The 16,088-nt window shown below is 31.6% G+C and overlaps 1 protein-coding gene and 1 pseudogene across 1 annotated transcript; both read left to right on the plus strand.

Moving 5' to 3' along the window:
* Positions 1–813: 813 nt before the first annotated feature.
* LOC149894780 (sterile alpha motif domain-containing protein 3-like) lies at positions 814–6,708 on the plus strand (annotated as a pseudogene).
* Positions 6,709–7,524: 816 nt separating this feature from the next.
* On the plus strand, positions 7,525–9,725 carry LOC149894781 (uncharacterized). Its single transcript, XM_090098961.1, has one exon. It carries the CDS (start codon positions 8,421–8,423, stop codon positions 9,618–9,620), a length of 1,200 nt encoding a protein of 399 aa, XP_089955087.1. The 5' UTR covers positions 7,525–8,420; the 3' UTR covers positions 9,621–9,725.
* Positions 9,726–16,088: the final 6,363 nt, after the last annotated feature.

The following is a 16,088-nucleotide window of genomic DNA, read 5'->3' on the forward strand; positions in this document are numbered from 1 at the left end:
CTTCGTCATTCATAAAGATAATCGACTGGTCTGTTGCTATCGCAACACCACCACCGCTTTTATCAACTGTTTCTAATGATGATCTTGAACATTTCTAGTTCCACGTTCATGTCTTGAGTGGTATTCCATGCCATTCTCAGGCATTTGAACGTACTATTAAAGACATCTCAGCAACAATTATGAAAGTTTTCGGACACAAATCAAGACATGGAATGATTTTGCAGTTTCACAAATCTCGAGCACAAATCTTCTTGAGCCGTAACAAATAGCAAACAACTGAAACAATTTGCTGTTATGTGTTATCCACTACACTCTGACTTTTTCTTCTTCAACAACTGCTTGCATTTTAAAATTTAATGTAACAAGATGTTGAGTAATGGAATATAGCATTAAACCGTGTGTATTTACATTATACGATTATACAGTAATTTTAATTCCCAAAGTTGCGGATCCAAGACACGCTTCCATTTTATTTCAAAATAAGTTTTTTTTTCATAAGTAGACTGTAACGCAACATTTTAGTAATGTTTTACAGCCCCAACTTAATATTTACATCATAATGACCCACCCTAATATATATATATATATATATATATATATATATATATATATATATATATATATATATATATAAAGCACTACCTGCACATCAAGTTGATTTAAAGTGAGTTTTAATGCAGTTTACACTTTTTGATACAATTAACAATACCCTTGTGCTGACATAAAAATTTTGTGTTTACTACTGTGTAAGAGCTTGGCAGTAGTGCGTCAAAAACACATTACACTGGTGCTTGAAATATCTTAGTAGGATGTGTTAGAACTATGACCCCATGGCCAGTTCGATATCAACTACCTCTTTTGCCACCAGCAGTTATTGCAGCTTGTGAGGCCAAAGACCGTTACTTTCTGCAGTTTAAGGGGAGCAGCTGTAGAAACCAATTGATTCAATATTTATACGATGACATCTGCAAGTTTACATTGTAAGTGTATTTTTTATTGAAATGTAATATAAAAATCTCTGTGTTGTGTGTTTGTAAATGTTGTTTTGATCATTAACAATTGTAACAATTACCTCATTCATACTGACAATAAAACATGCCAACCTATAAAAAAGTTATTATTGTAAAAAGTTGTAAAAAGCAATAATAAAACAATATCGTGAGGTTGTTTTGTTAATATAAAAGTTTGTTTTAACATAAAACATCCTGACAATATTGTTAAACTTTTGTTTTATACAACTTTTAACAAAAACAATTTCTTACATTTACTTTGTTGTTACTGTTTAATTTTTACTTAAAGGTATCCATCCAGTACGCAATATTCAGATGTGGTTGCCGGCCAATATAGCAAGTATCCTTATTTGAATAACTTCCCTTCAAGGAGTGGTAGTTAATCACAACAATTTGTACTGTGTGTAAGTTGATTAATGGCTAATATAATAAATAAAATGAATTATACAATATAATAAGAATATGTAAAATATGTAAAATGTAATGTATATGCATGTATATGTATATAATATATGTATGTAATATATGTGTATATATATAAATGCTAATGCTTATGTCAAATAAATTTACTTATAATCGCAGCCTACGCTATTGGAAAGTCTAAAAAATAAGTTCAAGAAGGAAAGAGCCTTGTTAATTAATTTGAGACTGTTGCTATCCAAAAAATCAAATTTGGTAATCCAGGAAGAGGACGCAAGCGCACTGAAGATTGTCTAGAGAATAACCAAGCTTGTAGTAGGACACATAGAGACTTAGTAAAAATTAGGCTTATCTGTTTTGGGATAAAATGGTAAAAAAGAGATTTCAAAATTATTGAAAAATAAATTTCTTTAGCCACATTCTCTGCCTATTGGTGAGGATGATGAAACTGTAGCAAAACATCATCAGGATATGATGAATGAATACCGTAAACTTTGTTAAGACATGAATATGCTGATTGATCGTCAGCATCGTAGTTGGTTTATGAGAGCAAAAGATTTCGATGGATGTCTTCGCACAGTTGATCTAAAAGCTAAATATCCATGGCTCTGCTCTGCTCAATTGGTAGGCTTTTAACTAACCTCTTGATTTTATTTTTTGTGTGTTCCAACTTAAAAATAATCTTTATAATAATGATGTTAAAGCTTCTTAGCAAAATGAAACTAAGATTTGGTAAAGATCTCGATAAAGAACTTCATCAATGGATGAAGGGCATGGAAGATAAAATCTTAAACTTGATTAAATTGAAGTGTAAAAACGATTTCATTTCCGAAGTTTTTTCTGAAATTGAGTGTGAAGTTAATGAAAGCACTAAGAGAGGTATTAAATTTTGTGTAACAAGAGATTTCTGTTTTCCAATAAACTATTGCTAAAAGGTTTTATGCTTTTTTCTGTTGAATATTGTTTTATAATTTTTTTTTACTATTTCAGATGCTACATTTAATGGAGTAAATCTTTTATTTTCACGGCTAATCAAAGAATCTGTTGAAACCTTGGTTACATTTGACGATACTCCAAAACAGAATACACCAACTATTGCAATCCCTCGAGCTCAAAGGTTGACATCAAAATTTTGTAGAATTATATTAGATAGCCAAGAAATAGTTGAACATCATAATGATGTTGATATCTCATTAGCGATGGCTTGTATATTTGCCTCTTATTTTATTTACAATATTCAGTACTCTGCTCAGTTGAAAAACACATAATTATTTTTTGAACACATCATATTTGGTGTATCAAATAAGGAAATCCCTGTAACAATTCACAGGATAGCGAACACTTTGTACAAGGTTATTGATGTATTTTAAACTTGTTTTATATCTAAATCTTAACTTCAACTGCCTAACATAATTTTTTAAATTGTAAAATTTATAAAACAAGAGAGAGAGATTTACTAGATGATGAGTACAATTTCACCTTTTATATATCGTCTATTGTTTGTTTAGGTTTAGCTAATTCTACGAAGGGAGGTAACAGAAGCATATAAAATAAAGCAACTTTTAAATTTATTTTATCCAATAGTTTTGTAATTTTTTATTGCTTATAATATATGCTTTTTGTTAATCTAGTCGTTGTTTAATTCATCATTTTGCATAAAAAGTATATGGTAAAACGTTAAATCACTTTTATCACGTGATGTAAACTTTTTGGAAGAAGATAGATTAGTTTCTTGGGAAAAATAATAAGTTTTAATAAAATTATTAGGCTAAAAAATTATTCGAAAATTCAATAATAATTATTATGGTTTTTTTTCAAAAAATTATTCAAAGATTTGTCTAGTGAACATTTTTTCAGTCAGATGTCTTGAATCTGAAATAGTCCTTCAAAAACAGTTCTTTAAAGAAGCTTTACAAATAGTTTTTCTTTTAAAAAAAAGGTTCTCTTTAGGGTTCTTCGAAGAACCTATCCGAATGATTTATCGGAACTATCAAGAAATCTTAGGTTCTTCGAAAAACTGTTTAGGGTTCTTTGAAGAACATCTACGGGTGCTCCCACAGCACCAACGACAAGAACCCTTTAAGGTTCTTCAAAGAACCATTCGCCCTTAGAGTGTAAATATCTAGCACGCAAGAGTGCTGAACTAAAAAAAATAATATATTGAAATAAATATGTAAGTTTTACTTAGTTTTTAATTGTATTGTACCTTCTAATATATGTGTATTTACATGTTTTTGAAATATTTACTTTTCTTCTTTAAAATGTAAAGTGCTCATCTGATATTTGTTTTGCATAACACTAATTTAGTCTTAATGTTTTAATATTTTTGTAACCTTTTTACAGCAAATAAGCCGTCTTCAAAATTACTGGTATGAGGTGTCTCGAAGACATCTCATAGTTAGTAGTCTCACAGATGACTAATTTGAGATGCCTTAAATACAAATGAATTCAGACGTCTAAAAGGTGTTAACGTAGTAGCCGTCATTAAGATTACTAATTTGACGTGTCTTGAAGACATCTAATATGCAGATGTCTCTCAGATGATTGTTATAAGATGCCTCAAAGACATCTGAATTTAAACGTCTAAAAAGGGTTAACATCGAAAAATCTTTTAGATGGCATTTAGACACCAGTCTGAAACGTTGTTGAAGTGCCCACTGGGTTATACCTCTCTTGAGAAAGATTATAATCACCGCGTTGTTAACTACCATTTAACTTTTTTATTGTATTAATCCGCGTTTTTTGATAGACAAAATCTTTGGAGTTAAGAGGTGTTACTACTTCAATCCAAGAAAACGAAAGTACGCAGATTTTCAACACTTCATGCACTGAGCGTACTTGGAACATACGAGTTTTTCTTCAACAAAGTACTGCAGAAGACAACTTTCTTGAGGGAGAAATAGTTTTGAAATTAGTATACGAATAAATCCTGCATTTAAAGAGAACGATCATTTAGTGCGAGAACAACTTTTTGTTCTTGCACGACTATCTGGGAGAAACCGGGTTAAACCATGTTAGTGACAAAAAAGACCCCTGTCGCTAAAAAAAGTTGCAACCAACGGGTAGCAATTATAATTACTTTTTGCTCATGCACAATTATGTCACCGCCAATGGCTCAGATAACAAATGATGACATTAGCAATGAATTGCTAAATGCTTTCATAAAAACTGCACACGTGTCAACGAAGAAGAACTTGAGGAAGGAGAGACAACATGATTGTGGAGTATTTTGGTTGGTTTCTTTCAGACTTTATGATTTTATTTCATTTTTAATTTTTTTTCTATATGATTTCTGCCGTCTTTCGTTTTTTCAAAAAGAATAAACGAAAGACGGCAGAAATTTCCACTGGCTTATCTTTGTTGGAAGACAAGGATAAGTCATTGAAAAATGACCAAAGTTTTATTTCAGAGTAAAAACGGATTATTCCCGTAGATAAATAAGGATGTCATTTGAATTTTGTATAAATATTATTTAGTGCATTTGTTAAAATAAAAAAAAAAGGTTTTTCCCCTGGTACCACCTTCAAGTGACAGGGTTTCCCTTTAAAAGTTTTGGAAAATTATGCTCAGTTTTATGTTGTTAAGGTGGTACATACCTCCAAAAAATTCAAAATTTTCAAAATTTAAATTATCAATTTGACATTGCTGATTCTGAAAATAAGATCAAAATTAGATTAAACAGCATATAAATTAGTCTAATTTAGCATTTGAAATGTTTATAATTTTCTAGTTCCATAGAAACGGTTTTAGCAACCAGGATGATATCTGAATTTATTTTATTTCTTATCTATATTTGTGTTCATTCAGTATGGAAATTAACTTTTTAGCTTATAGAGCTTCTTATTTTAACTTGAAGACATATTTCAAAGCAACACAACCATGGTATTTCCATAAATTTACTGGATGCATGTAATGCAAATGAGGTTAATATGGAAACGGTATCCCAAAGAGGATTATGTAGGAAAGTTATCAATATAGCTGTAGCGTCTGCAGTGGTATGTTTCAATAAATGTGGCTATGGTTTAAGTGTTTATCATAGCTTTGGTTTGCAACCTGGTCAATTTTGTATATACAGCTTACATAAATATGATATAGGCAGTGCTGGGAGTATTTTAAATACCAAGTATTTAAAATACTATTTTAAATACTTTCACTGTATTTGTACTTGTATTTTAAATACTTTTGTTGGAAGTATTTAATATTTGTACTTAAAATACTTTTTATTAGTATTTTGTACTTTATACTCATAGAAAGTACTTATTGGAAATACTTATAATTCAAATACTGCTGAAAGCATTTACAATGTACATTGTCCTCTTTGTCGCTGTTTATTCTGAAGTGTCACTTAGCCACTATTTATTCTGAATTATTTTTTGTTTTATTTATCTACCTTGGTTTCATTATGGTAATTATTAAATTATATCGCGGGAATCATTTTAAATTAAAGATAGCTGCGGTTAACAGCGAAAATAAAAAGACTTTTGAATCAGCAAATGAAAATCAAGAAAGTAATGAAATTTTACCAGCCATTGTAGATGGTAAGTTTTTCAAAACCGTAGCCAGATCAAAAAAAAGTAATAAACTATCAGCAATATGCTTATTATGTGTACGTAATTTAAATCCATTATCGGGCACGCTGGTATCAACTTCAAACCTTGTTAAGCAGTTGAAGGTAATTTTCAGTTTGGTATTAGTTTAATTTATTTTATCTTTTTTGAACAATATGCAATTGATAATTAACAAGCAATTATTTAATGTTGCTGTATAAATTAATAATAATAATCGAAGTTTACAATACTTACTCAGTTACAGTAAAGTAAAAACTTAACTTTTAAAGGGTTTTATGTTTACTGTATAGAATTTGCACAAGAATCGCTTTGAAGACTACAAGTTACATAAGGCAGATGTTCAGAAGAAGCGTAAGCTATGCAAAGCTGGTGTAGAAAGAACGGCTGAGGAAGGCCCTGCTATAAAGAAGTTCAAACAAACTACTTACCATGAAGCAGTATCAGAGTTATCAGCACGACGTCGTATTATATCGCAAGAAGAAGCTGACAACTTAATTGTGGATTATATTGCTGAAGAGATGCGTCCTTTGGCTACCGTCAAAAAACCGGCTTTTCGTCGACTGCTTCGTGGATTCAATCCTAACGTAAGCATCATGTGTTGCAAGACTCTTAACAAACGTTTAAATTCAAAGCTTTCTAAGATGCATGAAAAAGTAAGAAGCAAATTTAAAAAAGCATCATTTGTTTTCACAACTGCTGACATTGAATAGTCATGGTCATTGAATAGAAAAAGTTATCTTGGCATGATTGCACACTTTATTGAAATGCCTCTAAACGAATCTAGTTCGGTTTCACAAGCATCAGTATCCCTTGCTTGCCGTCAATTTTATGGTAGTCAAACATAGGATACAATTGCTGCAATGATTTCTCAAATTCATCGTCAATATGACCTTAACGTAGAAAAAATCACAGCAACTATCACCAACAATGCGTCAAATTTCGGAAAAGCATTTAGAGAATTTTTTGAAGAGTCAACTACAAGTGCTGCTGCAACTAGTGTAAGTGTGACTATCACACCTAATGCATCTAAAGAGCAAAAGGACATGGAAGAGGATACAGTTAATAATTATGAAATTTATGTAGTTAACATTGGAGACATTCTTTCATTTTCATCAAATTGATGATGATGTTGTTGAAGATTCTTTAGCTCAAGAAACATGTATCAGCCATTCACTGAATCTGTTGGCAACTAATGATGCTAACAAAGCATGTGATACAGATAGTGCGTTTAAGCGCATTTACCGTGCAAGCTCTTGCAAAATGCACTTCAATATGGAATGCAACTCGACGAAGTAGTAAAGCATCAGATGCTGTGTCACATTACAGAGAAAGCAATACTTGTCCCGCGCCAACACGTTGGAATTCTGAGTACGATGCTATCAAGCGATTACTTGAATTATGTGAAAAACTTAAGGTGGTCCACCCCAATTCAAAACGTACTTTTTACATTTTTTTGAGTTTTTTTTTTTAAGTGATTTTTTTAAATTTCAGTTATTGTAGAACATAATTAGAGCATTTTTTTTAGTTGAATTAGTATATTAGTAGGTCTAATTGATCTCTTTAATAGGATAGATATATTTTATTTACCTAACAACGCCCATAGCAACCATTTTTCAAAGAGTATTATAAAATTAGCATCTCAAGAATCAATAAATACATAACAAAAATAAAACCGTTTAGTCTTACATGAGTTTTTGATAACTTTGGCTATATTTTAAAAGCCTATCGCGATGTGCATTTACTGTAAAGTGATATATAAAGTGACAACAGCAGTACAGACATTTAAAGTTTAATTTTAAATAGAAGTAAAAATTGTAAGTTCTTCACAAAAATGCCAAGATCTACTAAATATGTTAAAAAAAGAGTATTTCGAGGTAACCAACATGTTAGGAATCAAAGCATACATAGTTTTGAAAACAAAAAAGGAAGTGCAAGTGAAAAAAAGTTGCAACAAAATGTTGACTTTAACGATGTAGAAAATGAGCTTGATGAGGATAATTACAATATAATAAACTTTAAAGTTTTAAAAACAATGTTTAATAATTGTTTATGTAAAGAGTGTTGTTCAAATGATGGAAAGCTGTTACTAAAAAACAATTTACAAAACAAAAATGGGTTCTCATACGAGTTACAGTTATCATGTGATACATGTGAATATATATCAAAATATGATACATCTCTTCAAAGTTATAAAAAAATCTTAACCTCTCCAGGAAAACCTGTTGCAGCTGTAAATTTTAATGCCATTGTAGCTTTTAGAGAACTTGGCAAAGGTTATGAATCTTTGCGTACTTTTGCAGCATTGATGAATATGCCACCTCCTATGACGCCAAAAAACTTTAACTATTTGACTAACAAATTATACAAAGCATATGAGACTGTTGCTATTCAAAGTACTACTTGAGCTGCATTCCAGACCAGAATGAATCTTTGTGTTGATCATAATGAACCTATAAATTGTCAGGTATCTGTTGATGGTACCTGGCAAAAGCGTGGACATCAATCACTAAATGGTATTGTAACCATAATTTCAAAAGAGAATGGAAAGTGCTTAGATGCCATTGTTCTTTCAAAAAAATGCAGAGGTTGTTTGTACTGGAAAACAAAAACCCTTAATCCTGGATATCTTCATTGGAGTTTAAATCATGTATGTGATGCTAATCATGAAAAATCATCTGGAGCAATGGAGTCATGTGGGGCGGTGATATTATTTTCTCGATCGATAATGAAGAATAATTTAAGGTACACTTCATATATTGGGGATGGTGATACCTCTTCATTTACTGATGTTGTTTCCTCAAAACCCTATGGCAATATAAGTATTGAGAAACTAGAATGTGTTGGTCACGTTCAAAAACGAATGGGAACTCGTCTTCGTAACTTGCGCCAAAGTCAAAAAGGGAAAAAACTTATTGATATTAAACTTGGTCAAATTAGTCTAAGTGGCAAAGGTAACCTCACAGACAAAGCAATAAATTTGTTTCAAAACTATTATGGCATGGCCATACGACAAAATGTTGACAGTCTCTACAATATGCAGAAATCCGTATGGGCTGTGCTTTTTCATAACTCTGACATTGAGGATGAAAACGTCCGCCATCAATTTTGCCCAAGGACAAAAACAAGCTGGTGCTTGTGGCAGTCTGATAAACTAACTAACTTATCTAAATATCAAAAGAAATTGAGCCTTCCATTAGCTATTCACAAAGTTTTAATTCCTATATTTAAAGATCTATCTAATCAAGATTTACTAAAAAAGTGTCTTCATGGTCAAACACAGAATAATAATGAAAGCTTGAATAGTGTTATATGGAAAAGATGCCCAAAAGATATATATGTTAGTAAAAGGTCTTTAGAACTATCTTTAAATTCAGCTATTATTTCGTTTAATGATGGTTTTCAAGGAGTTTTAGAAGTGTTTAAAATTTTAGGTGTTAACACTGGGAGGTTTATGATTGATGCTTCTAAATTACATGATGCATTACGTTTATCAAAAGGAAATTATAAATCCACCAATAAATGCAAAGTTAGAAGGCAAAAATTAAGAGGAATTAAAAAAGGGTTCTTAGATAAAGAAGCAGAAGAAGAACCTGTATCATTTTATGAATCTGGAGCTTTTTAAATAAGATTTTATTTTTGTTTTGTGATTTTCTCCACATTAGCTTTTTAGCGAATCAAATAAAGTTAAAAAAAGATATCTCCTGATTGGCTTATTCTTTTTCTTTGAAATTTTCCCAGTTTGTTTAAAATATATTGGAAGAGGATTGCTTTTTTTTAAATTTGTGTTTTTGTCATCAAACAGTGAGACCTTCACGATAAAACAAGGAGCCATTATGGCAATGCCTATAACTTTTGAAATATTCCAGTTAAATAGATAAAACTGCTAGGGTACCTGAGTAAACATGTTAGTAGCTGAAATACCAAAGGGCATTAAAAAGGGTCATTTACTTCCTGAGAAATCTTTTTTTTTAAAAACACACCAAAACAGGGAAAATGTTGAATAAATGAGGCAAATTGTAAGATTTTTTTTTTTTTTTTTTTTTAAATACTCTTTTTTAGTAAAAAACAACATAAATAGACTAAATTGAAAAATATAAAGTCAATATTAAAGAAATTCATTTGAATTGGGGTGGACCACCTTAATGATATATATAATGCATTGAGTGTGCAGAAATTTAAAAAGCAAGAAATAGAAAGCCTGCAAGAATATGTTATGGTAATGAAACCTATATCAGCAACTTTGGATACTTTACAAGGAGATAATTTGTATTATGGTCATGTGTTTCCACATTTGCATAGCTTACAAGTGAAATTGGAAGCGCTTCAAAATTGTCAGTTAAAATATGCTAAATTATTTGCTTCAACAATGTTAGCACAAATAAAAACTCGTTTTGAAAAGAAGTTGAGATTTGATGTAAGTAATTCATGCAGGATTGTTGTAGCAATTTCTCACCCACTGTTTAAGTTAAGGTGGGTGCCAACTAATAAACGAGCTATCTGCAGAAAAATATTTGAAAATGCCATACTAGCTTCTAGTGAGCCGTCGACAGCAACCAATCTCAATGTAACCACTGACAGCATAACCGAAAATTTTGTTGTATATAATGATGACACTCCAAGTGCTGGTACAACAAATGGTGCTTATCAAGTGTGCATGTTGTATTTGAATGATAAAGATACAAGTTTGAATGCTCTGAATAAGTATAAAACTGTTCGGTCACTGTTTGTCAAATTCAATACCACTGTACTATCGTCGGCTTCAGTTGAACGACTGTTTAGCACAGCGGGACAAATACAGACGCCTAGGCGCAACTGCCTAAGTGATATGGTGTTCGAAAAACTGCTGCTAAAAACAAATGTTTATGACTGAATGAATGACATTTTGATATAAATGTAGTATAATGACTAAAAATTACTTTCGAGCAATGACAAAAATAAATTTTGAAAATTGCTATAGTTGTAAATTTTGGTAAAGTATTTTGTATTTAGTATTTTAAATACTTTTTTAAAACTATTTTTATTTTAAATACTTTTGAAGTATTTGTATTTAAAATACTTTTTTGTTCCAGTATTTGTATTTGTAATATAAATACATTTTTAAAGTATTTTACCCAGCACTGGATATAGGACGCATAAAATTCTAAAAAGAAATCAAGTGATATTGTTAAAAAACGAAGAAAAAATCTCAGAGCAATAAAAAAGAGTTTTGATGATAAAAATATTCTTATAGAAGGTGGACCTTTTCGGACTTTATAGTAATTGTTTAAATTAGTTTTTATTCTTTTAATGATTTTTCTCAGATTCGCATTTTTTTAACTTTGATCCTAAATAGTTTAAAATCTGTTGAGTCAAATTTATTGAAACTTTTTGACATGCTACTTAAGAATTACGAAGATTTTTTGAATTTATCCGCCATATTATTATTAGTTTTTGGACTGCTTATTAGTTTTTGAACTGTTCGTGGGCAAAGTACAACTAGACGTAAAGTCGAGCTTGTTGCTAGAGCGCTTGCTCCTAGGGAATTAAATATATGACTTGCAGAACAGCAGAAGAACAGGAGAAAAACTTTAAGTAATCATATGCGTACAAACTAAAAGCTTTAGATCTTATTGACTCAAACTCTGTTCCTATGAAAAACAGAAAAGAAATACTGTTTCGTATATCTTTAAAAAAAGTAATTTGATTTGTAATGTATTGGCAAGTACAAAGACCAAAAAGCATTTTCATTTTTTGATAGTGGTTTTGTAGCCCCTATAATTAGCAACCAGACAATCTCTAATGGCCTTATTATAAAAAGGACAAAAATAGACTTCGACAAAGCACTAATTGCAACAATTTTAATTACAACTATCAAAAATAAATTGTCTATAAAAAATGTTTGTCTTTCTAGACAATCATTTTAAAAACGGACACTAAATGAACAATCTCAATTTTTTAATGAGGTATAGAAGATCTATTTCATATATAATTTGGACTTATAACGAGTAATTAAATTTTCACTGCAGCATCGTTTCAAAAACTGAAAACGAGAACAAAATTAAAAATACAATTTTTCTAACAGAAGTTCATTTTTTAATTTTTTGTCCAGCGTGTGCTGTTGATTAAAAAGTTAATGTCTATTTAAAAACCTCAAAATGGACTATTTTGTGCTCAATTGAAGTTCATTAATTACTCAGTTCAGTTGTTTTTCAATTCTCAGTGAATGTGCGTGAAAATTTATTTTTAAAATGCCCTCTCCAGTTTGGGATTACTTCAAAAAAGTTGAAGGTAAGTTTATCATTTAAAAAATTTTCCTCAGTCACTAAAATCTTTATCACCTTCAATAAAATTATTTTAAAAATATGTGATCAAGGAGTTGTCCTTTATAAAATGTCGATTAGTAAGTAGAAGATTCCAATAGGTGTTAAAATTTATTTAGGTTTGTGAATAAAACAATAGTGAAAAAGAAAAATGTTTTTTACTTTCATTTTATTGATGAATATGTACGCAAGTTTTAAACAATAATTAATCATGGGCAATGATCGTCATTTGGAGTTTTAATGTCATTTCAATATTTTTTTAATATTATAAATTTACTACATAACAATCTTCAAATAATACGGTAATGAAAGATCAAAATGATATTTAGCTTATCAAAGTGCCAAACGCAGGCTATTATTGAAGAGTTTTATTTTTAAAGAGGATTCGTATCCCTAAATGTGCAAACTTTACACCACTACAAAAGTATTAGCTTTACTAACTTATACCTGCCACACAAATCTAAAATATTTTTATGATTTTTCTTTAAGGGAAGGACCCACAGTGCCTGCTCTGTGAAAAAAGTGTTAAAATTAAGAACTGCAATACTACCAACATCAAAAATCATCTGAAATCCAAACATAATAATAAATATCTTGATCTGATTGGGAAATTCAAAGAGAGAAAAGATGAAAAGGCAGCCAGAGAAGCCCTGATTACTTCGTTTAAAACTGATTTGAAGCAAGTGTCTAAATATCCTGTTAAAAGTGCAAAACAGTTGGAGTTTGACATGGAAATCACAGTATGGCTTGTTTGTGATGGCTATCCCTTTGGAGCTGTGGACACTCCTGCCTATAAAAGGGTGATGACGTACTTAGCACCAAAAGCAAATTTGAAGCACTCTACAACCTTTGCAAAATATAAAGTGCCCTTGCTTTACCTGACACTTGAAAATGCATTACAAAAAAAACTGGAAACAGACCTGAAAGATTGCAAAATGGCCACCTTGACTATGGATCATTGGTCCTCAGTGACAACAGATTCCTATCTTGGTGTAACCTTGCATTACATGGACAAAAACTTCAAGTAAGTTGAAAAGCATTTTTGTTTTGTTAGTTTTTAATGAATGGTCGAGTTTGGATGGACTGAGACTCGAACTCGGGTGCGCTCGCACCAGAGCCAGTATTGCTCACTAAATAGAATTCATCTTGTAGTTATGTCCGAGTTTTTACTTTTTTTTGTTTTTGGTCCGCAAAATTCGTTCTTACTGAGTTATTGCTGGTTATATTGGTCCTTAAATAATTTTTATATCGATGTTTATTTTATATTACAGATTGAACAAGATAGTTTATGAAGTGAAACTTTTTCCTGAGGACCATACTGGTGACAATATTGCCACAACAGTTGATGCTATCATTGAAAAACACAAAGAACTACAAGATATCACAATAACTGCTGTTGTTGATCAAGCAAGTAATATGGCAGTTGGCCTAAGGAAAAGCAAATATGTGGAGTCTCTTGAAGATGGCAGTATGCAATGTTTGGATCACAAGCTCAACACATGCCTGAGGAAATCTATTGTTAAAGATCCTGTTTTGGAAAAAGCTTTTGACAAAGCCAGAAATTTGGCATCAAACATGCATCAATCAGGAAAGAAAAACAAAAAGCTGAGAAGAGCTTGCAGGCTAAGTGATGTAAGAGCCATTAAAATTCCAATTCTCAGCCTAACTCGGTGGAATGGTCACCAGAAAATTCTTGATGCTATTATAAGGATGAGAGTTCCTTTACTGAAGCTCAGCTCTGAAAACAAAGACTTTGGAAAAATTGTCCCCAGCCTTGAGGAAATGGATTTGTTTGAGGAGCTCCTACCATTCTTAACAGAAGTAAAACAACTCAGTGAATGGTTTTCAAATGACAGTGAGCCTAGGATGGACCAAGCTTTGGTCAGATTTTTCTGTCTGTTTGCATGTGCTGAGAAGATGTGCACCTCATCACAAAGCAGCAACACTGCTAAAGCTTTCTTTACTGAGTTTCTAAAAAACCTGCATGAAAAATTTCCTCAAAGTGGGGTTGGAATTTTCCCTATGGCTGTTGGAAATTTACTGCACCCATACTTCAAGGGTCATCTGCTTGGACCAGAGATTCACAATGTAGTTCGAACCTTGGTGTCAAGCCACAAAACTACAGCTCAATTTCAATCACAATCAATGGATACTGACTCGTCTGAGAGCCTGCTTGCCGAACCACCTTCACCAGTTTCACAACCAGAGCCAAGGGATGGTATGATGGCTGCATATGACTTAATGATCAATGAGATAAATAATCTAAATGGATTTGTGCAGGATCGTCATTCCAGTGGTATTCCTCCACTACAAGAGGAATTCAACACTTTCCTCTCCATGCCTAGGCCTGATTCTTCAGTTCCACCTCTGAAGTGGTGGATGATCAATGCCCCAAAACTACCATTGTTAACAGAGCTCCTAAGGGGGTATTTTGGCATGTCAGTGTCTTCAGCTTCATCTGAAAGAGCCTTCTCTCAAGCAGGGCAAGTTATTACAGACGAAAGGTACAATTTGTCTCCTGATCTTGCCAGCAAATGCATTTTTGTGAAAACTAACTTCTCAACTCTGGTCCCCTATGTGGAAAAATGGTACTTTAGTAAAAGTGACATGAATGAGAAGGATGAAACCTCAGATGAAGAAGCTGAATCTCCTTCATTTTTTGAAGCAACACCTGGTCTGGAGGAACTTATTCACAGGAAGCCCTTGGCAGGCCTGCAGGAAAAGAATCTAATCAATCCTGATTTTCTTAACATTCTATCCTCAGACTGTGAATCTGACTATGATTGGATCTAAATTTTGGAAAATCAACTATTTGTGTAAACATTATTGTCATATTCCGTCCTAAAATTTGTCACCACTTTAAATTTGTCACCATAAAAGTCATTTTTACCATGAAATAAAATTCAAATATCATGTATCGTATATTTTCTTTTTTGTTTCTAAGGGATTTTTTGGGTAATTTAGATTTTATTGGCAAAAATCAATATTTCTGGTTTTATGAAATCAAGTAAATTTAGACAAAATCATAGACACCAAATAGACAAAAAATTATGCTTTGTAGACTTATGAAGTGAAAATTATTTTTAACTGAGCAATCTTAGGACACCATCAAAAATTTGATAGACACAACAAGGACAAAAAATTAAACATTTGTTGTGTCCATTACAACATACAGAACTGTCTATGTCTGTGTTGTAAGTCTATCCATAGACTAGTCTGGTTACTACCTATAATGCACTTCAGGTTTAAAAAAGGTGTTTTGCTTGCAAAAAATTAATGAAATCAGAAAGCTTTGGATTGCCTTTAGTAATAACGATATAATTTCTGCTTGGTGTTCGTGTATGGGTGGAGCTTTTGAATTTTGTGATCATGTAATTGCCGCCCTTTACAAAATGAAAAATGCTAATAAAGGTTGGTGTAATCCAATATGTACTGAACAAGCATGTGTCTGGAATAAATCTTCTCGAAAAGATATCAACCCTTGCTTAATAACTGACCTAGTTGTTAGAAAAAGAATAGCAAATAATGTAACAAATAATATTAAGGAGGAAAACATACAAATGAAAGCATTGCAAGAATTGATCCTAGAATTAATAACAAAGCCATCGTGACTTTAATGAACATTCATTTGAAACATTATAAAATAACATTCATATATCCAAGCCTTCTGTTGTAATAGTTACATTTAAATCAAAAAGTAGAAAATCTGGTGAAAATGTTAAAAGTAATCCTGATCTTGTGGAGTTATCTTTAAAATACTTTCTGACCATCTTAACACTATTAAAACAACT

This window comes from Hydra viridissima, unplaced genomic scaffold, assembly GCF_058129835.1.
Source record: "Hydra viridissima isolate aposymbiotic clone 2 unplaced genomic scaffold, HvirCarnegie_v1 scaffold_1, whole genome shotgun sequence".
Lineage (NCBI taxonomy): Eukaryota > Metazoa > Cnidaria > Hydrozoa > Anthoathecata > Hydridae > Hydra > Hydra viridissima.